The sequence below is a fragment of the Ammospiza caudacuta genome, chromosome 25 (assembly GCF_027887145.1).
Source record: "Ammospiza caudacuta isolate bAmmCau1 chromosome 25, bAmmCau1.pri, whole genome shotgun sequence".
Lineage (NCBI taxonomy): Eukaryota > Metazoa > Chordata > Aves > Passeriformes > Passerellidae > Ammospiza > Ammospiza caudacuta.
In genome coordinates, this window is record NC_080617.1 from 3649223 (window position 1) to 3675288 (window position 26066).

General features: G+C 43.1%; 2 protein-coding genes across 2 annotated transcripts; both read left to right on the plus strand.

The window, feature by feature from the left end:
• The first annotated feature begins 1246 nt into the window (after nt 1–1246).
• On the plus strand, nt 1247–6348 carry MYCBP (MYC binding protein). The gene is made up of 5 exons (XM_058819829.1): nt 1247–1278; nt 1478–1550; nt 3245–3293; nt 3951–4080; nt 6250–6348. The coding sequence occupies exons 1-5, from the start codon at nt 1264–1266 to the stop codon at nt 6292–6294; spliced, it is 312 nt and encodes a 103-aa protein (XP_058675812.1). The 5' UTR covers nt 1247–1263; the 3' UTR covers nt 6295–6348.
• Nucleotides 6349–8665: 2317 nt separating this feature from the next.
• Nucleotides 8666–23719, plus strand: RRAGC (Ras related GTP binding C). The gene is made up of 7 exons (XM_058819694.1): nt 8666–8932; nt 12383–12586; nt 13315–13514; nt 14363–14477; nt 15901–16043; nt 17255–17403; nt 17902–23719. The coding sequence occupies exons 1-7, from the start codon at nt 8666–8668 to the stop codon at nt 18051–18053; spliced, it is 1230 nt and encodes a 409-aa protein (XP_058675677.1). The 3' UTR covers nt 18054–23719.
• Nucleotides 23720–26066: the final 2347 nt, after the last annotated feature.

Sequence of the window (26066 nt, forward strand, 5' to 3'; positions counted from 1 at the left end):
TTTTATTAACTTTGTTATGTCTGGACATAAGTCAAACATTCTTTTTAATCACAGCACCTTCCCAAATGAAGAGTAACTACTGAAAAATAAAAACATTGCGGAGGAGCATGGAGTGGATTAAGGAGTGAAAACTCCTTAACATCATATGTGCAAGATCATTTGGTTGGTCTTTTTAAAATTATTATTTTTTTTAATTTCTACAATAAATAGATTGTTTCTGTCAGCGTCTCAGAAAAATAAACAGGTATAACTGCTTCTGGGTTTTTTGTTTTTGTTTTTTTGTTTGTTTGTTTTTTTAACAGGCTAAGGCAAAACACTTTCGACGTGAAAATTTCAGAGCCTCTTGGGTAGGCACCTCTGCAGCTGCTGCTTGCGGCAACTTCTGTGATTTCAGTCAGCTGCAGCTACTGAAATTTATTAATCAGACTCTTTGAATTTCATAAAACACAAAACAGAGTGTTTACTATGGAAAACAGAAAAACTCCAGCGACCCTCAGGACAGCTCGGAGACGCTCGGGCCCGGTGACGGCCGGACCATTGCCGCTGCCACCGCTCGCCTTCTCCGCGGGGCGCTCCGGGGCCGCGGGTGGCGGCGTCCCGGCCAGCGGGCGGGCACAGCCCCCGAAGGCTGAGCTGAGCAAGGAACCGTCCCCGGCGAGGAGAGCAGGGCAGAGCGGGACGGGGACCAGAGCCGCGCGAGAAAGGGGGCACAGCGCCGGCACAGCTTCCCCCTGGACGGCGAGCGAGCCGGCGAGGCCGCCCCGAGGGGAGCGAGGTCACCCCGAGGGGAGCGAGAGCGCCCTGAGGAGAACGTGGCCGCCCCGAGGGGAGCGAGGCCACCCCGAAAGGGAGCGAGGCCGCCCCGAGGGGAGCGAGGCCGCCCCGAAAGGGAGCGAGGCCACCCCGAAAAGGAGCGAGGTCGCCCCGAGGGGAGAGAGGCCGCCCCGAGAGGAGCGAGGCCGCCCCGAAAGGGAGCGAGGCCCCCCCGAGGGGAGCGAGAGCGCCCTAAGGGGAGCGAGGCCGCCCCGAAAAGGAGCGAGGCCGCCCCGAGAGGAGCGAGGCCGCCCCGAGAGGAGAGCGAGGCTGTCCTGAGGAGAGCGAGGCCGCCCCGAGGGGAGCGAGGGCGGCGCGCGGGGCCCGGAGCGCGGGGCGCGGCCCCGGCCGTTGCCGCGGCGCCGTCGCCGAGGTAACCGCAGGGAAGCGCTCGCGCCGTTAAAGCGCAGGGCGCAGGCGCGCGGCCGGGGCAGGCGCCGTGCGGGTCAGATGGCGCACAACAAGGTAGGGGGGAGCGCGCCGGCGTGGGCGCGGTGCCGCTCTCCGTGCCGGCTGCGCGGAGCGGCGGGCCGCCGACCGACACCGGCTCGGCCCTTCGTGCCGCCTCCGCGGCGGAGAGCGGGACCGGCCTGTGCCAAAGGGCCGCCTCCGCAGTCGAGGCGGGGCGCGCCGCCGAACTGACCGTGTGGGCGTCCTCCCTCAGGCCGCGGACTCCAAGCGGGAGCAGTTCCGCCAGTACTTGGAGAAGTCGGGAGTGCTGGACATGCTCACCAAGGGTAAGTGTCCGGCTCGCGTCGTGCCGCCCCGGGGCCGGCGGGCGGGTGCGGTTCCTCTCACGGTGTCCCGCTCCCGCGGAGCCGCTGCCGCCCCGCACGGCGGTGCCGCGGCCGTCCCTCGGGCTGCCTTGCCGCTCTCCCTTGGCTTCCCGCCTCGCCTCGCCGATCGCTTTTTCTCCTCAGTCCGGCGAGGCGGCCGGCAGAAGAACTCTCCTGGAAAACTTGGTGCGGCGTGGCCTGGAAATGGAGCCCGAGGTGCGCGGCGGGGCGGAGCGCGGCGGGAGAGGGCAGCGGGCCGCTGGAGCGGCGCCCCGGGGGCTGCGGAGCGCTCCGGCCCCGCGCCTCACTCACCGTGTGGGGGGCAGTGCCGGAGGTGCGTGCGGAACGGCAAGGCGGGTCCCTTACTCGCGCCGGGTGTGATGGAGGCATCTCTGCTTCGGCCAAAGTGCTACTTTCAATGCCTGCTTTTGGTTAGTTAGTTTATTTTCTTTCAGTGGGTGCTGTTCGTGAAGTTTTTCTACAGAGGAAGTCAGTGCTTGCGATGAAATAACAGCAGATGTTATCTTAATAAAACTTTGTTTCATACCTTTTGTTGGATGGAACTTAGTTTCATTCATTCTAGAAAAAAGCGCTAAGTTCTGGATTAATGACTCCATATCAGACTGAGGATACGATAATGCTAAACTTGACACATGTGACTTGCTATCTTTGAAATCCTTCTAAAATCTTTTTGAGAACCTTCCGATAGTATGTAGCAAAAATGTGTTAATATTGAAAGAATTAATATTCTGCTAATATTGCAAGTATGCTGTTTAAAGAGGGAGCAGCAGATCTAGGAAGTCAAGCGAATAGCTGCTGCACTAAGACTCTTGGCCTGGTGTGTGAGTACCATTTGATTTTTCAATCACAGTACCATCCTGTGGGATGCAAAACAAGTCTCCCAAGCAGCCTAATTTTGCTTTTAAAAGCAAAAGGAGTTAGGAGTAAGTAACTTACCTAAGTAACTTTGGAGTTACTTAGCTGAAAACCAGTTTGGCTGTGTAGTGCAGACATCTGAAACTGGCACGTGGCCCCTGTGGGGAGCAGGGAGTGGTGATGTTTGGGAACTTCCTGGGTATTCATGTGACAGTCTCCTATTATGTTGCTATGTAATGGCTATTTTTATTTAAATTGTCGGGGTATTGCTGCTTTTGTCCGGCGGTTTTGGCCATTAGAGCCCCCATCCGTAAAGATTCAGTGTCAGCCATTTAGCAGCTATTTAGTTTTGTAACTGAATGCTCAGTGGAGGTTTGTTGTTCTGCTGGAAGTTACAATATGCCGATGTCTTGTGGTTGAAAGATGTAGCTTAAGTAGAATTTTAATGAACACTATAGTTAGAATTTCAGGCTTACTGGCAAAAGCTAGTACTAGGGTGCATGTGGCATATGTAAAGTTTTTCAGGTTGTTTTGTGTTCTGTGCTAGAATAACCAAAGACTGTGTGGGGTTAGGGATCAAGAAAACTCTTCAGCTGTTGCCAGGTACAATGTTCTGTCCCCTCTCATACAGCAGACCTGTTGCTGATGTCAAAGTGTACAGGAGAAAATCTTGTTAAATGGAAAAATGCAACATGTATGCTTTCTGACTGCTGGTATGTGTTTGAAAAACTTAGAGCTGCATGAACTTCTTGCAATTGTTGAATATTTTCTATTTGCAGTGTTGGTAGCCTTATATGAAGAGCCAGAGAAACCAGATAGTGCACTGGAGTATCCTTTTTCTTTGCTGTGACTTATTTATTGAGGCTTCATGCACAGTACTGCTTCTGACTCATGGGTGAGCTGACATTGCATTGAGAACGTGACTTTATCAATGCATTTTACCTAATAATTACATTTTCTCAAGCTAACAGAGTCTGACAGATGCAGGGGAGCTGGGTATTTCAGAATGCCAGCAGTTATGGAGCTAAGTTAGAGCCATTTCAGTGTTGGAGACCTGCAGCGTTAGGTTTGAGTATCTGCAGTGGCAGTGGGTTCTGAAGTTTGCTTCTTCACACTTCCTTTTTGTTGTTTTTCGTTTGTTTGTTTTTAAATACATGAGGAAAGGAGGAACTAGCATATTTGATGTCATGCTGTTTTTAAGCAGCCTCCATTTTTGGGCATTGCTTTTTTGTTATTTCTTTTAGTTCTTCAAAACATCTGCCATTAAGAAAAGAAAAGAAGGGGGTAGTAACACATAAGAATTTGTACTGATATCTTGTTTTTGTTTGCTTTTAAGGAATATTAATTTGAAAAGCTCTCTTATTTTGGTAACTTTTTTCCTGTAGTAATCTCAATGGTTTACTGCAATGTTGACCATGTGTACTGCAGTGTTAACACTAAAATTTAGTTATACAAGTGAACAAATACTTAACATCTAAATATCAGTTTTCTGAAGCATCATCTGGGAGCTTCAGCTCCTGAGAATCCAGAACTAGAAGCACTTCGCTTGGAAGTGGCAGAGATGAAAGAAAAATATGAAGCTGTGCTGGAAGAAAATAAAAAACTGAAAACCAAGGTAAAAGTCTACATGGTGTTACTCTGTAGTTCCATCTTGTACAACAAGAAAAATATTTTAATTACTTAGAATAGAGCTAACTTTTTTCCATTAGAGTAACTGATAGATATTGTTGCATTGTTTAGCCTCATGACTGAGAAATGCTGATAGAATTCATTGTAGTAAAGATTTATTATTTTTTATGGAACACTTCTTGTAGAATATAACAGAAAATATTGCTAAACTAGGGATTTTATTTATTTAGGAGAAGTGTATCATGTCCAATAGGTTGTATTGAGTCCTGTCAGGATGTGTTTAAGTTATCTGATATTATGTAGATCATGCTTTCAGGACCGTTTTGAAAAACAAGTATCCATTATAAGGCCTTTCAAAAGGCAGGTTGAAGGAGGAATATTATGTATTACTTTGTGTCACTTGGCACAGACTTCCACATGGCAGGATCTTACACTGGCACGTAGATCGTGTGGAACAATAATTTATGCTTTTAATTTAAAGTGACCTTGGGATTTATGTGAAACAACAATGAATCTGAAGTGGGGCAGGGCCGTTCTTTATTGGGTCTGCAGGCTGGCTGAGAGAGCTCTGGGATGTGAACAGCTTTCTAACACTGAAGAAGGAAACCTGTGAGATACTTAATATGCTAGTAGCTAATGTGCCACCACAGGTTTCCATGCATTTGTTAAAAGAGGATGGTGGCTGTTATATGAGAATACCCCTGGGAGACAACCCACCTTGTTTTAGTTCTGTTAGAAAGGATTCTTGGCCATGACCCCTTTGTATTTCTTGTCCAGAGTGCCGTCTTGCTGTCCTAGTAATTCTCCTTCTTCCTTGTTACTCATTATGAGTCCTCTGCTACATTTGTTATTTCTTACTAGGAAATATGGCAAAGAACAGAGTTTTAGGCAGAGCAGCAGTAGACCAGCCACTTATTTTAGCAGACTTTAAAATACAGCTGATAATAAATAGATAGATAAGAGCAGAGTAATCTGGGTCTTTGTATAAAGAAGTATTTTCAAGAAGTCAGAACTTGTTGCAGGAAAGTAAGCCTTTTGGAATCATGTCCTAGAACTCCTCCTTCTTTACATATTTTCCAGTATTAGTGTGTTTTGTTTTTTCCTGTCCTTTCCTCTACAATGTCATGCCCATCATTCTGACATACTGTAAAATTCACATAGCAGGGAGAACACTACATTCTATTGTAGCAGTCCTCTAACATCAAATACACATCTTTATCTGTGCTTTTATTGGTAATTACTAATTATCTGTGCTTTTATTGATAATTACTATCACACAGATGTCAGATATTCATGTGTGTTGGGAGGAGGACAGGAAGTCAACAGTTAGGACCTTGGTAGAATAGAAAACTCTTTGGGTTGTGTACTAATAATCCATTGTAGTAAAACCTACAATAATAAAAAAATTAAATTTTAGTGGTTCTTGTTAGCAGCAGAGTGCTGTAATTTACTGGTGCTAGTAGGAAGGAACACATGTATGTTTTTATTATTTTTAATTTTATTTATGTTTTAAAATTGTATGTGTATTTTGTTTATTTTTAACCCACTCTGCAGTTTGCAGAGAGGAGGAATCTTAATTGGATAAACTGAACCAGCATATTTCAGAGAGTTCATAATTCTTGAACTGTCTTTGAAGCTTGAACTAATCTTTAATTCTGCTGAGGTCATGAACAACTTTGTATCTTTCTTAGATAGTAACTGTACAAGTAAAGGTGATATTTAAGTATGGAGTTGCCCAGGCTATGCTCTCCAGAAAGTGTAATGGAAGCTGGAATGATTACAAGAAATGTTAGGTTGGATACTATTGCAATGAGAATGACTGTTTCAGTGAAAGCTAAACTGTCATTATCAACTGCTATTTAAGATGAAAGTACTTAAAGACTGCTAGAATTAAAAGAGGGAAAAATTGAGGGCAAGACAAATGTTCTTCAAAGTGCATTTAAAAATCACCTTGTTATGGCTGCATGGTTATCCAGTGTGAGAAATGGATGTTTTGGGGGAAGGGTTACTTTATTGCCTGACTTGAAAATAGACTTGCCTAATAATGTACAAAGTTAATGGAACAAGTCCAGACCATATATTTTCCTTCATTTCTTAATACAGAGTGTTACATGAAATATTGCTACTAACTAAATTCCTTTCTTTAAATCCACAGCTGGCTCAGTATGAACCACCTCAAGATGAGAAGCATGGTGAATAACAGTAGTTTTTTTCTTTATTGCCTTGACTTAATAAAGGGCTTCCTGAGAAATGCTGTCTTGTGTGTGAACTCTGCATTGTCTACTTTGTTACTTCATCATCTTAGAGAAAGAATTCATTACCATGAGCACGCTGATGCCTTGGCAACTGCTGAGTTAAGCATGCTGGCCAAGGTTCTTGCTTTCTGTGTTTAAGAAAAGATGATAATTATGATTAACTTTCAGATAACTGTGCTTCACTCTTCTGAAATGCAAAGTAGTTATTAATAAAAAACCCTAAAAATAAAGTAGTAATATTTTAAAGAGCTGCATTTGTTTCCTGCCCTAAAATTAAGTACTTTAAAGGCAGCTGATGACAGCAAAAATAAAGGAAGGGGGAAATGAAAGCAGTAGTTGTCTTATGTATTAGATTTATTGGCTGTTAGTCTGCAAAACCCATCCTAAAAATAAGGAAGTTTAACTACCTTGAAAATGTGGCAAGATGGATCAGAACTTTTGTTAGTCATTGTAATCAAGGGCTAGTGAATGCAATATTTGCTCGCCTTAATATTATATCTATTGACCTAAATAGACCAGAAGAGAGGTAAAATGAGGGGGAAATACTGTTTGTAAAGCATTAATTAGGAAAAAAAAAAACTGCCCTGAACCAACAAACCAAAACCAGACAAGGCAAAAAAAAAGAATTTCCCAAACCTCAGGAACAAAGGACAGAAGAAAGTCCCCTTGAATGTAATCTAGAACATGAAGCATTAAGTTGCACCATGTGGAAGTAGGGAGAGGGTTTGCTGTGGGAAGGGTGTTGGTGTTTCTGAGTAACGTGATATGTCCTGCTAAGGAAGCAGCAAGGCAGGTAAAGGTGTTGGCCCAGCCATCCCAGGGCATGGAGAACTGACCTGAGCTATTGGTGCCTGGCAAGTAAACCAAACTTAGAGTTTTCATAACTGTATTTGCTTCCCTCTGAAAGCACTTGGATGTTGCCAACCTTAAATTAGGATTGTGATGAAATAACAAAGATTTGTTAAAACTTCAGCTCAGTGCCTGCTTGCTAAACAGCTGCTAGAAGAAAATCAGTGCCTGTTTAATGAAGACTGTTGCTTCGCAAGGTAACGTTTTCTTACACGGCCGCTTCGGCAAAACCTCCCCTGCCGAAATCAGTGCCTCTGATTTATTAAAAATATGGATATTGATGTAGTACTGATAGCCACCTGTGACAGACAAAGACACTCTAACAGTTCAAAGTTAGAAAGTGAATGTTTATTGTGGGATAGCTCCCAAATACACACTGATTTACAGGTGATTAGAGAGTCCTTTTATCTGTACAAATATTGAATACCCAAAATACAAATGCATATTCATAACTTTGGTACATCCCATTCCCCATTTAGTATGGGATAGTCCAAACGCTATTTAGCAAGCGTAGTTTGTTTCTTGAAATGGGTCAGTGGTCCCAAAATGACGAAGTAAATGAAGTCTTCCTCGTTCTGACCTTTCTACCTTTTCAATGCAAACATGACAAATGAACCCTTGGTAGAACTCCCATTCCCCATCTTCAATTGGTTTCAGAACGAGGAGGCCACAATTGTCTTATTTCCTAAAAGCTATTCATCAGTTCCTATATTTGTTATAAATCCAGCTAACCAAACACTGTGCTGACAAGCAATCAATTATGAGTTAACTACCAACTCTTAACTTCATCAAGGCCTAACCATTATTTTGATTAACTCAAAGCTTATCTCTAGCTAAAACCTTAGCTCCTCTAAAATCCCTAAATTCTTTAAAGTTTATATCTCACCTCTGCTGCGAGCGCTGCGCGCCCCCGGCGCCTCCGCTGCGTCCGGGCGCTCCGAGCTCTGCGCGCCCCCGGTGCCGCCGCTCCGCACCGAGCTCTGCGCGCCCCCGCTGCCCGGTGCCGCCGCTCCGCACCGAGCTCTGCGCGCCCCCGCTACCCGGTACCGCCGCTCCGCACCGAACCCTGCGCGCCCCCGGTACCGCCGCTCCGCACCGAGCCCTGCGCGCCCCCGCTGCCCGGTACCGCCGCTCCGCACGGAGCTCTGCGCGCCCCCGGTACCGCCGCTCCGCACCGAGCCCTGCGCGCCCCCGCTGCCCGGTACCGCCGCTCCGTTCCGCTCCGCCCGCTGCCGCCGCCCGGTGCCGCCCCGCCCCGCCCCGCGGCTCACGTGCGGCAGCGCCGTCAGGTGACTCGGGTCGTCTGACCGGAGCCTTCCCAGCTCGCTGCCGGCCGAGCCAATCGGCGGCGCGCAGCCTGACAGCGGCCAATCGGGGCCGGGCTGGGCCGTGCCGGGCTGGGCCGGGCGAGCAGAGGAGGCCCCGGGACGGGCGCTGGCGGCTGCGGGGCGGCGGGCCCGGGCGGACATGGCGCTGCAGTTCGGCGGGGCGGGCGCGCCAGGCACAGCCGAGGAGCCGGCGTTGGTGGGGGGGAGCTTCGGGGCTGCGGACTCGTTCCCCAAGGACTTCGGCTACGGGGAGGAGGAGGAGGAGGCGGAGCTGGAGGGAGGCCCGGGGCCCGGTGGGCCCGGGGGCGGCGCGGGCGGGCCCGGCGGCGGCGCGGGCGGGGCGGACTCCAAGCCGCGGATTCTGCTCATGGGGCTGCGGCGCAGCGGGAAATCTTCCATCCAGAAGGTGAGGGGCAGCCGGCGGCTCCCCGCCCCTGCCTGCCGCGCTGCCTCTCCGGCGCCGAGCTGGTTCTCCCCGCCCTGCCGCTCTTCGGGCAATTTCTACTTTTTGTTGTGGGCCCGTGTGGCGAAGTTGGAGCGACGGAAGCCTCCTCCTTACAGACGTTTGCTTTCCAGAATGGACTCTGATCATCTGCCCTAGAGAGGAAGGTTGTGTAGCATAGGTTGTAGCCTTTGTATTTCTTCACTTTTAAGGCGTAAAAAGTGAAGACGCTGGTGTGAAATTTATCATGAGTAGGTTTTTTACGTGGTGTAGGTGCGTGGTGTTTAGCTAGTGCTTCCATTTGGAAGGCTTGAGCCGTTGTTTTGCCCTTTGATGCTTTGAGGGAGACTTCTGCTTTTGTGAGAGCAGAAAGAGCCTCTGGTTTCCTTTAGAGCGAGTAAACGAGAGTCCCTTGGCGAGGAGGAAATGCAGCAGTTCCGGTGCCTTAGGTTTGTTGGTAGCTTTGTGAAGTCACTAGTGTTTCTTAATAAAAATAAGACAAAACTGACTTTTGATTTGCCAGGTAGCTCACTGGAATTGCAGCAGTCAGAGCAATCCTTGTTCCTCAGTGCAAATTTTGTTTGCAGTCCCTCCTGTGAACTTTGCATAGGTGATGTTTTTATGGGAGGATGTTACTAGTGAAATGCATAAGTCTCAGCTCTAGACTTAAGAGCCTCAAATTTGTTTCAGATGCAAGTGTGAAAGCCTACAGAGATTTTTATAAAGTTTTTGTGCAGAGAAGCCTTTTTGGACATGACTGTATAGAAGGTATGCATCTGCTCCTTTTAGCAATGTTGTGCAGGCTGCTTGGTGATCCAGGACTGCAGTAAACCAACGAGTTCTGAGCTGGCTTCAGCCTCTGTTAGTGAGAAATCTTTTCCATTGTGCTGTGCTGAAATCCAGTGGCAGCCTGGACTGTTGTTGCTTTTTAGCCTTATCAGTTACTCCCCATTATTTAGGTCAAATGCTCCCACTGTATGTGCAAATGTTCTGCTTTCACTGAAAGCCTTTTTTCTAACTCTTTTAGTCATGTGAATGGTATTCGTTGTAGACTCTTATTAGAGATCTGATTGTATTATCCACTTTTGAAAAAGCTGAGCCCTAAAAGCAAGAGGAATACAGGAACTCCAGATTACAGATAGATTTCAAGACCTTGCAAGTCTCTTTATAGATGTAGCTTTTGGACTTTTTTATGGTAGTCTTCAATTTTTTGAGGGTCTATTCCAGTAGTTGTATAGGAAAGGAATAGTGTCATATTGAATATGCAGTAAGAGGACATAGAATTTATCTTTTGCCAGTTACTGATCTTGCTTAGGAATTAGAAGTTGTGATTCTGGTTCCTAGGAGCTCATTGTGATGCTGCCTGAGCAAACTCTAATATCAGGAAATTTCTTATTAACAGGGTCCCTGCTCTTAAATCTCTCTAGTTCAAAAATGGGCCAGACCCAGACCCAACCCTTCTGTCTGGGCACCAGGTGATGACCCCCTTGCCAGAAAATAGGGATATATGCAAGAGGAACACTGTGTTGGGGGAAGCATTGGCTTTGTGATTATCTAGAAATTTCTGTGAAAAACATGATTATTAAATAATTTCATGCTTCTGCTGAGAGCAATATTGACAGGAGATCTCTCAAAAAAGAAAGAACCACAGTCCTAGGGAGGGACTTTTTTCTCCTTTGGTCAATTGGGTTTTCCATGCTGGTATAACCTATTAATACTCAGTAGCAAATTGTAGGTAAATTTTAGGAATGCAGTGATTGCTTCAGTTCATAAGCAAATTTCTGTGCAGACTTGCATAACTGGACTTACTGTACTCTACTGATGTAATAGGAAACTGGAAAGAGTTCAGGTGGAGAACATCAATCTGATGAAATGTGCTATTTTGGGAAAAAAAAAGAGGTGACAGTGTTGCTTCCCAGAGACTTATCAGCTTTAAACTGAATTTACTAATTCTGTCCTGCTCTTGTGGGATATGCTGAGTCCCAAAAGAAATGTTGATTTCAGAGTACTTTAGAACTATGCTGCAAACCTTGAAGAATGCAGTACAGCTGCTGTTTTTCTAAAAGTGTTCTTCTCCATACAAATGTCCTGCTGTTTAAAACCTCTTTTAGACCCTGGCCTCCTAAGATGTTTGTCCCAAGGAAATAAATTCTTTCCCTTGGCCTTAAAAGTCTAGGCTGAAGTAATACTTTGAACCTCGCTAAACTGTACTAGGTGTGGAGCTGTTTGTCTTGCAGTTTTTTTGACAGTCTGTTGCATCAGGTCTCTAAAGGATGACTTCTGTAGCTGTCAGAAACATTTGAAGAAACCAAAATTACCAAGTTTGCAGTCCCTATTGTGAAGTTTTTAGGTTTACAAAGTGCTGTATATGAAGTTTGCAGTCCCTAATGTGAAGTTTTTAGATTTACCAAGAGCTGTACATGAAACTTCTTTAATTTTTGCAGTCCTGGTGTATGACTGATTGTTTGGAGTAACTTTCTTGTCTGGTTGAGTTGCATTAGCACAGAGTTCTCTGTTGACCCTGGCTGGTTTTGCTACAGGCTGCTTGTGCTGCTTCTGTACAAGGAAGGACTAAAATCCCAGTGGGGCTTTTTGAGTTCTGGCAATGAGTCTGTTTATCATCCTGCAGCTAAACTGTTTTTGCCAACTGGTGTGAAATGCTTCATCCTTTCTTTAGTGAGCTTTCACAGGAAGTTCCACCTACATAAGAGGAATTATTTACTGTGTGGATGCCTGAGCCCTGGAACAGGCTCCCCAGAGAGGGTGTGGAGTCTCCCTTTGGAGCCACTCAGGAGCTGTCTGCATGCAATCCTGTGTCTTGTGCTCTGGGATGACCCTGCCTGAGCAGGGAGCTTGGATCAGATAACCCCACTGTGTTCCTTCCAACCTCACCCATTCTGTGATTCCCTACTCAAAATGAGTTAATAGATGGCAAGCCACCTAAAACTGAGGTGTTATTTTTGTACTCTTCTGTTGTAGCTTAGGAACCATCTGATTATGTTGTGTTTTAACACTTGACACCAGACTAAAGACAACGTTTCCTTTAGGAATTTCTAAGACTGAAAGGAAAAGTATTAAAAGCTTGCAGTTATTTAACTGGCTTTATGCCAGATCTGACTAGAACAGAATTTGAAAACACTGTGCTAGCCTTGCAGGGAAAAAGAAAGAGTAACTTGGATGTCTGTGTCTTCAGCCAGTAGGATTATTTCTGAAAATGTTTCACTATATGCAGTTGCCTGGTTTTTGTAAGGGATTGGCAATTTCTTTAGCTGATACAGAAAGCTGTCTATTTACCTAAAGAAAGCTATAAATTTTAGAATGGGTAAACCCATTTGTAAAATTCAAATCATAAATCTTTCACTAATTTCTTCTGATAAGATAAAATCCAGACTATTATTTGTGTTCTTTTCACAGGTGGTGTTTCACAAAATGTCTCCCAATGAGACTCTGTTCTTGGAAAGTACCAACAAAATCTACAAGGATGATATTTCCAACAGTTCATTTGTGAACTTCCAAATATGGGATTTTCCTGGACAGATGGACTTTTTTGATCCAACATTTGATTATGAGATGATCTTCAGAGGAACAGGTGCTCTAATATATGTTATTGATGCCCAGGTAAATACAAATCACAAGGAAGTTTTATTTCTACTTTTTATGGGAAAGGGATGATCAAGAGGCCAGTAATTTATATTTTTAGAAAAGTTCATTTATATTTTTAGATAAGTTCATAAGGCTTCTGCTATGTGTGAAGAGATGCATTGGCAATCTGACTTCTGGTGTGTGGTTTTGTTTTGGTGGAGTGACTGGACATATGCTGCTGGTGGAGAGAGTGGAAAAGGGCTCCTACTCTGAACTTACCTGTTCTGTAATAATAGGGAGAACCTGCTTGGTTAGATGGTCTGAATGATCCCTTTTTTCTGCTCTGGAGTTCAATTAATAACACACAGTTCAATTAATAACAGCTTACTTCTGACTTCAGGTTCTAGTATTGTTATACTGGTATCTGGTAGCTTCTAATCAACCTAGGATTTGCACCCTGGGAGGTTTTCTGGTTATTGGGACCATCTTGGGGTCTCTGCCTTGTGCTGGAGTTGAAGTGTAACCCACCTTTTGCTCTGAAGTCTGGTTTTGTGTAGCTGAGCCTTGTATAGCTAATGAAAATTAATTGACATAAAGAATCTAAACTGCTTGGATTTGTGACACATCCAGGTATTCTCTTGTCCCATATTTCTATTTAGTTACAGAATTGAAGTTCTTGCACTGAAATATTTTGTCGTTGTGCAGAATGGAATAGTTATCAGGCAGCAACTTTGTCATTCATTCCTGCCAAAACTGATTTACAGGATGACTACATGGAAGCTTTAACAAGACTCCACATTACAGTTTCAAAAGCCTACAAGGTCAACCCAGAAATGAACTTTGAAGTTTTTATTCATAAAGTTGATGGTTTATCAGATGACCATAAAATAGAAACTCAGAGGGATATTCATCAGAGGGCTAATGATGATCTTACAGATGCTGGGCTTGAAAAACTTCACCTTAGGTGAGTTGAAGACTCTGGCATATGTGATTCATGCTGTTGCTGATATGCATACAGATTAAAGGCTTTTAGATGTAATACTGGAACAACTGCAGCAAGATCTGGGTAGTTTCTTATTGAACCAACATGTATAAATAAGATTGCTGAATTTAGGCACAAGCCTCAGCTGTTAGGCTGACTGAAAAAGAGGCAGGCTGCTGTATCAGATTCCAATCAACAGATTTATCCCTGCTCAGTGATAATTGAAAGTTTCTCTTTCAGTGTAACAGATTTACATGTGGAATGGAGGGGCAGGGAAAAGAGAGGGGAACCTCTCTGCCTTCTAGTCCTGGCTTGCACTGACTTTTCCCTGTGGTTAGTGTGCCTGGTTCTAAAAGCTCAGTCTGTTAGTTGAGATTTGACTCACTTTTAAGGTATTTTCTACAGACATCTTTAAAACAAGCTATTTTCTCTGGTTTTGTTGTTCTTTTGATTCTTGTGGAGCCAGTATCTCTCTGTTAATGTGAAAAAAGTGGAAGACCCAGAATGGGACTGCAAGAAATCTGATTAAGCATTTTTACACCTTTGTGATAAGCATTGTGTAGGCAAAGTGTATTCTAACAATGCTCAGATTTTTGTTTTTGTTCTCCCATCTCTCAAGGATGGGAAAAATCTGTTCCATGTGTACTCCAGCTGCTCAGAACTTTGATTCTTTATGCAATGTCCAGACATATTTGTGATAAAATCATCCCAGGCAAAAGTAGCAGGCCTGAATGTTAAAAAATGTAACTTTAACATTTCTATTACAGTTCTGAAACACTCTTGAATCTTCTTTTTCTTTTTTCTTTCATTGCCCTCCCTCCTCATCTCAGCTTTTATTTGACCAGTATCTATGACCATTCAATATTTGAAGCCTTCAGTAAAGTGGTACAGAAGCTCATTCCACAGCTGCCAACCCTGGAAAATCTACTTAATATCTTCATATCAGTAAGTGTTCATTTCACAGAAATTTGAATGAAATAAAAGCAAGTCCTTCTGCTAAAGATTGCTGGCTAGATCTGCCCTTGAGAGATTTGGGTGGCACTCGTGTAGATGTCCTCTGGCAACCTGGTTTTCTATGTTAAAAGCTCTTTACCACAGCTAAATTGTACTGGTGTGTGCTTTGGGACTTTCTCTAAGTATTGACAAAGTGTATTTTGCCTGGTTATAGCAGCTGATGGAGGTTTCCTGCCAGCAGGGTGTACTGATTACTTTGCTAAGGCAATTAGTAGTTTAATGTACTGGCCAGAAATTTTTTGATAATATGAACTTGGCCTCAGACTCAGCTGTCTGTTTCATATGACCTGTGAGACTTTTCCCCTTTTTCTCTTAGTGTTTGTGTTTCTTATGGAATTAGAAGTTTGCTGCTCTATACTTTCAATCAAATAAAATATCACCCTAGAGACAAGGCCATCTCATTTAAGTTGTCTGTGAGGCTGTTGCAGGCATTTAGACAGCAAAGAAAAACCATTTATATCCAGGAGGAGCTGGACACTTACACATGTCACCCCATGCTACCATATAGTGCTTGTTTGGTAGAGCACTGTTTGTAATAACCTGGCCCAGTGGATAAAGGATGAGTTGACCTTCCCAGTGCCATGAGGATGTAATCTTGATGCCAAAAATTGTCTGGATGTCCTCAGGACACTGTCCTGGGTATTCAGACTAGCTAGGAAAAGATAAGGAGTGCTTCTGGTGCATAAATAGAAAAGAAGCTTTGCCAGTAGTGTATGTATGATAAATTGAACCACAAAAGGCTTCTAAACTTTGTATGAGCACGTGCACTTTACCAAAGTGCTCAGGTACAAATGGCATTGTGCTTTTCCATACTCATAATGTGCTACTTTTCATGGGTTTTTAACTTCAGAAGCTGACTTAGTTGCTCTGCATGTTAAACTGCATGGCAAATGCTTTGTGCAGAAACTGAACTGCCAAGATACTACAAGCATAAATTTAAGAGTCAGCACACTGCTATGAAATATCTCTGAGCTCAGTCCCTTAGGAGGATGTGAATTCTGGCTCTTCTGGAGTTAATAGAAACACAGAAGAGGTAAATTGCTGAATATGGATTCTGGAAGCACAGTAAAATGTAACCTTGATAATGATTAGTTAAATAACAAACTGAAAAGAATTGTACCAGAGTCCCCAGTTTTATTTTTGTCAGCTATGTGATGTTGATATGTATTATGGCAACAAGGGTATTGTATTTGTAAAGTAAATGCTCTAAATCTTGTATCTATCCTAAGCCTCTAAATTGCTTATATTTAAACCAACTTCTGCTATTAAGAATGTGAAAATGTATTAATTCTAGTTGAGATTGTAAAAATGCAATTGTTCTAAAAATTCATCCAAATTCTTTCTCTTTCTGAAGAATTCAGGCATTGAAAAAGCTTTTCTCTTCGATGTAGTCAGCAAAATCTACATTGCAACAGACAGTTCTCCTGTGGACATGCAGTCATATGAGTTGTGCTGTGACATGATTGATGTAGTCATAGATGTTTCCTGTATATATGGGTAAGTGATGAATACTCTTACACCTGTAGGAATAGGTTGCAAACTGTGCAGTTGGTGCTGCCTTTGTCATGCAGCAAAATGCTATCAGTTGGTCTTTAGAGCACATTGATTCTGTGAGTAACTAAGCTAAATCCAAATTGTTTGGCAGCATTTATACTTGGTTTGTTTCCCTCCACTGATGGCACTAGACAGCTATGTAACATTTGTAGAAATTGTGTTTCTAAACACAATTTACACAAAATATTCGAAAATACACAAGTATATATTCTTCTATATATGTGTATATATATACAAGTATATTTCAAATAGTTTACACAAGTATTTGAAAATCTGAATGCTGCTGTGTCTGGTTTGGCATGGTGGAGCAGGTACATAAATACCTGCAATTAATTGGGGTTAATAGTGTGCCATAAGTGTAACTTGCAGTGACATTGCTTTGAGACTTGCTGCAGTCTGAACAGAATAACAATTGCAAGATCAACTCATCTGCTGCTGACCATCTATGAGGGATGTATACAGTGCTGATATCTCACAATTTACAGCAGAATTATACTTCCCACTGGACTTGAGAAGTGGTTCTGAAGAAGTGATAACTTATGTTAGAACTGTAGCCTGGAAAATGCAGTGCTACCAAGAAAATACCACAGCATTTCATGATCTGTCTCCTGATGTGTTGATCCAGGGTTGTGTAACTGTTTGATTTGGGGTTTTTTTCAGGAGTGCTTAGAAGTAACTTGCAATACATCATTTGCTTCTATAGTAGTTTATCTAACACTAATGAAGGTAGAAAACAGCATGCTCATCTTTTCTTGTAAATGCACGCTGGTGTAGCTTAAGACCAAAAGTGTCCTGCTCCATGTTGCATCCTGTGCCCCAGACTCACAAAGGAAGCCTTTATATTAATTTACCAAAAGTAATTTCACTGAGCTGTCACTCCAAACATCAAAAGAATTCATGCTGGTAGCTTGCTCCTAACTGCTCATTTGTGATAGTCAGTATCTAATGAAAGCCTCTGACCTGTTTATATCTGGCTTTCCTGAGAAACTTAAGTCTGATAATGGTCTTACTCACTGGGAGTATTGAGACCTGCATTGCAGGTTCTCCATTTGCTTAGTTCAGTATGAGTAATATTCTTCTAACTGCATTTAGCAGCTGTTTGTCTTGGAAGTTACATGTTAGATGATGCCTTGGGTTGACTTGTTCTTTTTTAGGTTAAAAGAAGATGGCACTGGAAGTGCTTATGATAAAGAGTCAATGGCAATTATCAAGCTCAATAACACAACAGTCCTGTACTTAAAGGAAGTAACAAAGTTTTTGGCATTAGTTTGCATTCTTAGAGAAGAGAGTTTTGAGCGCAAAGGTAAGAACTTCCCTGCCATTGAGCAGTCTTTATATAATATTTTTTACCAGCTATAAAATATGAATATGACTTTACAAGTCACCTTGATTTTTGTGTGACTAAATTTGTGTAGTTTCTTATGGGAGGAAATTTTTATTTTTTGGAGATAGATCTAATGAGGTCGTATTTTTAAATTGTGAGTCATCACTTTAATCACTGTCCTGCTGCCAAAATGACTTGTGTAGCTAACATGAGCTCTGCTCTACCATCTGTTTTAGTGAGATCAGTGGTGTGGAGCCATGGGCCCCTTACCTGCTGTTTAATCATGAATATACACCTTGCATTCCAAATTATTACCTGAGACAATCCAAATAAATACTAACATCAGTAAAACTTTGTTAAATCTTCTCAATCCAAATTTATACTAAATAATTAGCAAAATACCTATTTGATATTGATTTTGAAGCTGTGTTTACATAAATATGCCAGTCTGAGCCCAGTTTTTCCTCTCCTTGCCAGGTTTGATAGACTACAATTTCCATTGCTTCCGCAAAGCCATCCATGAAGTTTTTGAAGTAGGTGTTGCCTCCCACAGGATCTGCAACCATCAATCAAGCACCTCAAATATGAAAGCAGTGACTCACAATGGCACACCTAGGAATGCAGTCTAGAGGAAAGCTAAAGACCTTGGGTAGACTTGTCAGCTCTTCACTCCAAAGTTTTGTGGAACAAGAGAAGAGTAGTCTGAAAGCCTGAAGTATGTTTCAGAGAAGAGTGGTCCTAACTGTGGAACAGCAGATTGTAACTCATGTTGGGCAACTGAGACTACTGTGAAAATACTTTGAGGCCAGTGGAGTTAGAAATGCCAGTTTGAAATCAGCTGTATTGCAAATGCAGTAGGTTTTCAGTTTGGAGTCCTCTTTTAACAGTCTGTGTCTGACTGATTGCCTGGTCAAAACTTACAAACAATTGAGTTGGGTTTTGTGTGAAACACTGAACAGTCACTTGCTTAACTTTTAAAATTTTTTTTAAATTAATCTGTAGAATATCCTCTTTTGCTTAAGTTTACCTCCTGTCATGCAAAAACAAAATTGGTGTTATTAAGGCTTGTGAAACTCAAGCTTTTTGCTTGCTGAGGCTGGTCTCAAATCATTCCATTAAGTAGTTCTTGTTCTTGCTGGTGTGCTCATAGTTCTCATGAATTCTGTGCTTGTTAAGTGGATGCAAGGTAGAGAGCTCTGTTCTAGTGATCATGTGTTTGTTTAGAGAACTGACCTGGAGCTTCATTTTAAGAGATAGTGATACTTTGCTTTCAGACCACACTTCTTGGTATGTCCCCTTTGATGGAAGGGAAGGGTTAAAATCAGAAATAAACTACCTGCTCTCTTTTGCAAAAACATGGATGTCATAAATCTGTGTGATTAATCCTATTCATGAAACAGCTGCATGGCTAACTAAACTGAAATGTCTGCCATCTGTTGGAACAAAGCAGCCACTTTCAGCTATTCCCAAGCAAAGAAATTACCAAGTTACTGACTTTTGATGGTGGATCTTTCTCCACTCTCTGACTGATAATCAAGACACTTCCTAGCAAAGTGTCTGAGGGTGTTACCTGTGCATGGCAATTAAGTTCACTGTGCCATAATTTACTAATAGTACTGGACTTTGGAAGTACACTGATTCTGTACTATGACAAACACCCTCTTGTTTGTCTCTGTGCAATCTGACTAAAATAGTGGTTTTTCTGATTTTGTGAATTCTGCTGACTTTCATACTATGGGCAGTATATGTGAATCCTTTAATTTATTGGTATTAGTAGTGCAGATGTCATTCTGTACTCCAGCCTTGCTGTGCAGGAGGCTCAGCCACTGGCCCATAAAGACCTTGCCTCCTTTTACCTGTCCCTGTGTGTGTATAGGTGTTGCAAAGCCATTGGACCAACTATACAAGTCCCACTATAAAAGTTTCTGCAAGAAGAACTAATTGGAGTGATTTCTGCAGCTGGTGTATTTATGTGGTCAGAAATTACCATGGGACTGCTTCTGTGCTTATAGAATGAACTTCCATTGATATATGTAAAAATGAATATACATGCATTAACATTGGGGTGTATGCATATTCTGTGTAAATGTTTTTTTTTTTTTACAGCAGGAAACTGGAATTCAAGTGCTCTAGGTCTGTTCTCTTAAATCTAGGCTGAGCCCTTTTTTGCTAATGGAACTGCAGAGCTTATTTTGAGGGAGTGCAGTGGGTTCTTAAAATGGTATTTTGTAGTTTGCAAACACTATCACAGTTCAGATTCTGAAGGTAAGAGAAGAAGTAATTGGCAAAATAACAGGAAGAAAGAATCCCCATTTGTGCAGTGAGTTTTCCATGTTCTAAGTACATGCATATGTTCTCTTTCTTTTCACCCACTACAGGATTTTGTGCTAATAAAATGAAAAAAAAAAAAAGGTCAAACTGTAACACAATTATTTCTGCTTGTCTTTATGGACAGAAGTCTATAAAGGACTCTGTGGTTAAGCAAACTGTTAAAATCAATGTTATCTTTATGGTATACTTTAAAAAAGTTAAATACTACATTCCCATTTAGTCAGCCTTAGCTTTCATTTTAATTAAAAACTGTCTCAGAACTAAGCTCTGAAAGTTAAATTTGTTGAAAGTTCAATTTAAAAGGAGTACAGTATTTTAGTTCACTGAATTAAGATGCTGTTGTACAAGGAGATGTCAGTAACCCATTGCTGCTTTATTGAGTTTTTGGCTTCTGAAAGCCAAGGGAGGAGGAAGGATAGGAATTAGGCTTTATTTTCTTCCTTGGGCAGGAACTTGTCTCTCCTTCCTCTCCTTCCTGACCTGCTGCAGGGAGAGATGCTATTAGAGAAAAGGGAAGGCAGTATCACAGTATCTCAAATAAAGCACTGAACTGCAGAGGAAACCATCAATTGAAGCTTCACTTTTCTGCCTTTTTTCCTCCTTTTTCCTCCTCTGAACCTGTATTACTGTGGATGTTCTGTGGTCTTTTTTTGCAAACAATTGAGAACCTGTGATTTTAAGGAGAAGAATGGTGCAGACAGGGGAGGGCACAGGCAAAACAGTAACCCATCTGCTGAGAGAAGGGATAAAATTTCTTTCTGTTGAAGAATAAAGCAATTCCTTGCAAGGTACCTTTCAAAGCTTTGTATTGTTGGGCACAGGGGCATTGCTGATGACTGGCTGAATTTCCCATTGGCAATTATGCACAGGAGAGGGATGGAGGGAAAGACCAAGCCTGTGAACAGGGGCAGAGCATTTAAAGGCAGTATCACTGCTGCTCTGAAGGTGTCATGTGTCACCATTTGGCTGGAAGACACCCAAAATCTCTCATCACTGCATCTCTTGCTCTGTATCTCATGGATAGCTGCTGTCCTGTTGGGAAGATGAAACAGGAAATCCTTATAAATACGATTGCCTGGCAAAAGGTTTTGAGAATATGGAAACTCTAAGCCAGATTGAAATGAAAGCAAGCTTTGAGATCCCTCAGTTACTGAACAACAGGAAAACAATGGCATGGCCAGCTGAAGGTGATCCCCTTTGGATCAAACAATCCCCTCTGCTTGCAGACAGGCCCAAGGCTCAGAGCAGACCCTGCCAGCTTGGCAGAAGGGCCCAAAGAGGAGTTTTTAGGGTTTGAAATGCAACCCAGTGTGGTAATGTTATTGGTATGGTAAATTTACGTAAATTTACATACAGCCTATTAGAATAGGCTTTACATTATATGGTAATGTTAAACCTATTCTAATAGGCTGTATGTAAATGCTATAGGATTTGTATCTTGTACTAGAGTGGATAGTGAGAATTAGAATATTCAGCACAGAAGAAGATTTATGGTATTGTAATGGGAACCTCGCTCTTGCTCTTGCTCTTTATTCTTTGCTCTCTCTTTGTGGCTCCTCTTTGGGGTCTGCTCTGAGCTGTGGCTGGCAGCTCCCAGCAGGGCCCCTTTGCAATAACCCACAAGTTCCCAGCCCTGGCTGCAGAGATCTCTGCTCTCTGTCCGTGCCCACCATCCTACCCTGGCTGCTCCAGCGCTGTCCTGCTCGGGGAATGGGATCAGCTCCGCTCGGCTGGGAGCTCCTCCGGCTCCGGAGCGCCCCGGGCAGCTCAGCCCGGCCTCGGCCGCCGCTGTGCGGGCTCGGGGCGGGCTCAGCCCCGGCCGCCCTCGGCCTCTCCCGCCCGCGGGGGCTGTGGGCAGCCCGGGGCCGGTGCCGGAGCCGCCCCGCCTGGGCCGGGCAGGGCGCGGTGCTGGGAGCAGCCGGACGGACGGACGGACGGACGCCTGTGTGTGCGCGGTCTTCTTTCTTTTGGGGAAAATTTTCTGTTCCTTTTGGTGCGGGACGCCTGTGAGACTCCACATCAGAAGCCTGTATGTGCGTGGTTTTTCTCATTTAGGGAAAGTTTTTGAGTTCCTTTTGGTGCGGAATAGCGGGACGCCTCTTTGTGCGTGGTCTCTTCTCATTTAGGAAATATTTTGAGTTCCCTTTGGTGCAGAATAGAGAGATGCCTGTGTGTGCGTGGTCTTTAGGAAAGATTTGTGTTTCCTTCCGTGCAGAATAGCGGAACGCCTGTAGTAAGACTCCACAACCGACGCCTGTGCGTGCGTGGTTTTTATAATTTAGGGAAGATTTTTGTTCCTTTCAATGCCGAATAGTGGGACGCCTGTAAGACTCCGCAACAGACGTCTGTGTATGCGTGGCCTTCTCTCATTCAGGAAATATTTTGAGCTCCCTTTTGTGGCGAATAACGGGACCCCTGTGTGTGCGTGGTTTTTATCATTCAGCGAAGATTTTGCGTTCCCTTTAGTGCAGAATAACGGGACGTCTGTGTGTGCGTGGTTTATCTCATTTAGGGAAAGTTTTGAGTTCCTTTTGGTGCGGAATAGCGGGACGCCTCTTTGTGCGCGGTCTCTTCTCATTTAGGAAATATTTCGAGTTCCCTTTGGTGCCGAATAGCGAGACGCCTGTAAGACTCCGCAACAGACGCCTGTGTGTGCATGGTCTTTTCTCATTTAGGGAAGGTTTTGGGCTCCTTCTGGTGCGGAATAGAGAGACACTTGTGTGCGCGTGGTTTTTCTCATTTAGGGAAGATTTTTGTTTCCATCGGTGAGGAATAGCGGGTTTGAGTTTGGGGCTTGCAGCAGCCGCTCGCTGTAGACGGCGCTCTGGTAACGCGTCTGCAGGAAAGCTTTAAAAATGAGATTCCACTGACCCCTGCTGCTGTGTATGTGGCCAGCTTCTCCCTGCCTTTCCTTTTCTTGCTATTCTCTGCCTCCCAGCACAGTTTTTTATACCCTGAAAGTTGTGGAAACTGTAGCAGGAGAAACGTAGCCTTTAAAAAAATGAGTTCTAGGGATGCCTTCTCTGAATGCTGGCGTTCTTTGAGGTTTGCATTTGGTAAAAATCTCTTGTGCTGTCTGTTTAAACAAGCTGGAAGCTGGACTTGAAGGGACACTAATTAAGTTTGCTTATGACACTAAATTTGGAGGGGATGTCAACTCCCTCAAAGGAAAGTGAAAGTTGCTCTCTCATAATATATTGTTAAGTCTGTAATTACCTTACAAAATGTTTTTAAAACCTTTTACCCTATGACATAACAAAGATAAAGGGAATTATGTTAATTCCCTGCTTTTATGTCACTTGGGGCAAATAAAAGAGAAGCTATTGCAGTCTATCCATATCTTGCTTGACTTTGATTTTTACAATTAAGTTTGTATTGATGTTGTGCCCATCCTTCTCTCCCACCATCAATCTCTCCATCCTTTTGGGCTCCTAACTGACTATTCTTTATCTGAAATCTGTAAGAAAAAGTCAAAGAGGAAATATGTTGAAATACCAAGTAAAATTAAACCACCTGGTGGATAAAAGTAGGGTGGATCCATTTCATTCTTTTTGGCTTGCAGCGAGTGAATTGATTATTCAGTGCTCCCCTGTGATCTAAAGACTGTTTATTTTCATGCCCTCTAGATGGCTGTCTTGTTCTCTTTGAAAGAATATTACACTCTCTGATAGAGCTGTAAGGCAGAAAGTTTATCTAATTAGTCTCAGTTTTTACACGTTTGTGTATTTGCAATGTGCTTTAACGTTTATGAACAAAAATTACAATATGTGACTTGAAAACCTCCTGTGAACCATTGTCAGCTGATGTGTCTTCTGTTTCTGGGCAGGAGGTGGATAAGTACTAACTTGTTTCAGAGAATTGAAAGTATTTACTAATAAACTTTCCATTGTATCAAAAAGCTGCTAACTTATTGCACAAGAAAACTTTTGTAAATGATAATATAATTGCCAAACAACAGCTTAATAAAGCCACATCTTCAATCATCCATCAGCAGTGTGGAGTGAAAATTTCCTGAGGTTTTCAGTTCTTCCTTGTTAAAAAAAAAAAAAAAAAAAAAAAAACCCTAAAATTTTTGGTTCTTGAAGTCCTTCCTTTATTTAATGAAATTTAAATTTTGTTAAATTTTGTCTTCAGAAGGTGAATGCTGATAGTTGGTAAATCTGTAGCAGGGTCCTCATGAGGTGTTCATTGGATGTTATCCCATCCAAGCAGGCATTTTAACACAAACATACTTATATTAACTATTTCACTACTATATCTAAGCTTAATTAATAACAGAAATAAAAATGATATCTTTATAACAGTTACTTTAACAGCACACATATAAAATCCATTTTAATATTTGTGAAAAGCTAATATCACAGTATGTATCTATATTATCTGTATACTATCTATATTATAACATGTTTCTATATTATATCTATATTATAATATGTATCTATACTTTTTAATATATATATTGTAATGTGTATCTATACTTTTATACTTATATATATACACACTATATATACTATATATATTATATCTATATTATAACATGTATCTGTACATATATACATACATATATACACACACTATATATATACTGTATATTATATCTATATTATAATATGTATAATATATACATATTATAATATAGATCGGGATCTCTGCCCTTCCCAAAATCTCTCCAGATGTCCCTTCCTAAAATCCCTCAGGATCTCTGCCCTTTCTATCCAAAATCCCTCCACATCTCTGCACTTCCCAGCCAGAACCCCTCGGGATTTCTGCACTTCCCAAAATCCTTCCAGATCTCTGCCCTTTCCAGCCAGAATCTTTTGGGGTCTCTGCCTTTCTCATCCAAAATCCCTCAGGATCTCTGCCCTTCCTAAAATCCCTTGGGATCTCTGCACTTCCAAAATTCCTCAGGATCTTTGCCCTTCCTAAAATCCCTTGGGATCTCTGCCCTGCCCAGCCCAAATCCCTCCGGATCTCTGCACTTTCTATCCAAAATCCCTCCAGGTCTCTGCGCTTCTCAGCCTGAATCCCTTGGGATCTCTGCCTTCCCAAAAGCCCTCAGGATCTCTGCCTTTCCTAAAATCTTCTCAGGATCTCTGCCTTTCCTAAAATCTTCTCAGGATCTCGGCCTTTCCCTGAATCCCTCGGGATCTCTGCACTTCCTAAAATCCCTCAGGATCTCTGCCCTGTCCAGCCTGAATCTCTCGGGATCTCCGCCCTTTCTATCCAAAATCCCTCAGGATCTCTGCCCTTCCCAGCCAGAATCCTTTGGGGTCTCTGCCTTTCCCATCCAAAATCCCTCAGGATCTTTGCCCTTCCTAAAATCCCACGGGATCTCTGCCCTGCCCAACCCAAATCCCTCCGGATCTCTGCACTTTCTATCCAAAATCCCTCCAGGTCTCTGCGCTTCTCAGCCTGAATCCCTTGGGATCTCTGCCTTCCCAAAAGCCCTCAGGATCTCTGCCTTTCCTAAAATCTTCTCAGGATCTCGGCCTTTCCTAAAATCTTCTCAGGATCTCGGCCTTTCCCTGAATCCCTCGGGATCTCTGCACTTCCTAAAATCCCTCAGGATCTCTGCCCTTCCCAGCCAAAATCCTTCCAGATCTCTGCCCTTTCCAGCCAGAATCCTTTGGGGTCTCTGCCTTTCCCATCCAAAATCCCTCAGGATCTTTGCCCTTCCTAAAATACCTTGGGATCTCTGTGCTTCATAAAATCCCTCAGGATCTCCGCACTTCCTAAAATCTCTCCGGATCTCTGCTCTTCCCAGCCTGAATCCCTCAGGATCTCTGCACTTCCTAAAACCTTCACAGAATCTCTGCTCTTCCCCGAATCCTTCGGGATCTCTGCACTTCATAAAATCCCTCAGGATCTCTGCCCTGCCCAGCCTAAATCCTTCGGGATCTCTGCACTTTCTATCCAAAATCCCTCGGGATCTCTGCACCTTCCAGCCAGAATCACTTGAGATATCTGCCCTTCCCAAAATCCCTCAGGATCTCTGCCCTGCCCAGCCCAAATCCCTCCTGATCTCTGCCATTTCTATCCAAAATACCTCAGGATCTCTGCGCTTTCCAGCCAGAATCACTTGAGATCTCTGCACTTCCTAAAATCCCTCGAGATCCCTGTCCTTCCCAGCGTAAATCCCTCTGGATCTCTGCCATTTCTATCCAAAATACCTCAGTGTCTCTGCGCTTTCCAGCCAGAATCACTTGAGATCTCTGCACTTCCTAAAATCCCTCAAGATCCCTGTCCTTCCCAAAATTCCTCCAGATCTCTGCCGTTCCTGAAATCTTCTTGGGATCTCTGCCCTTCCCAAA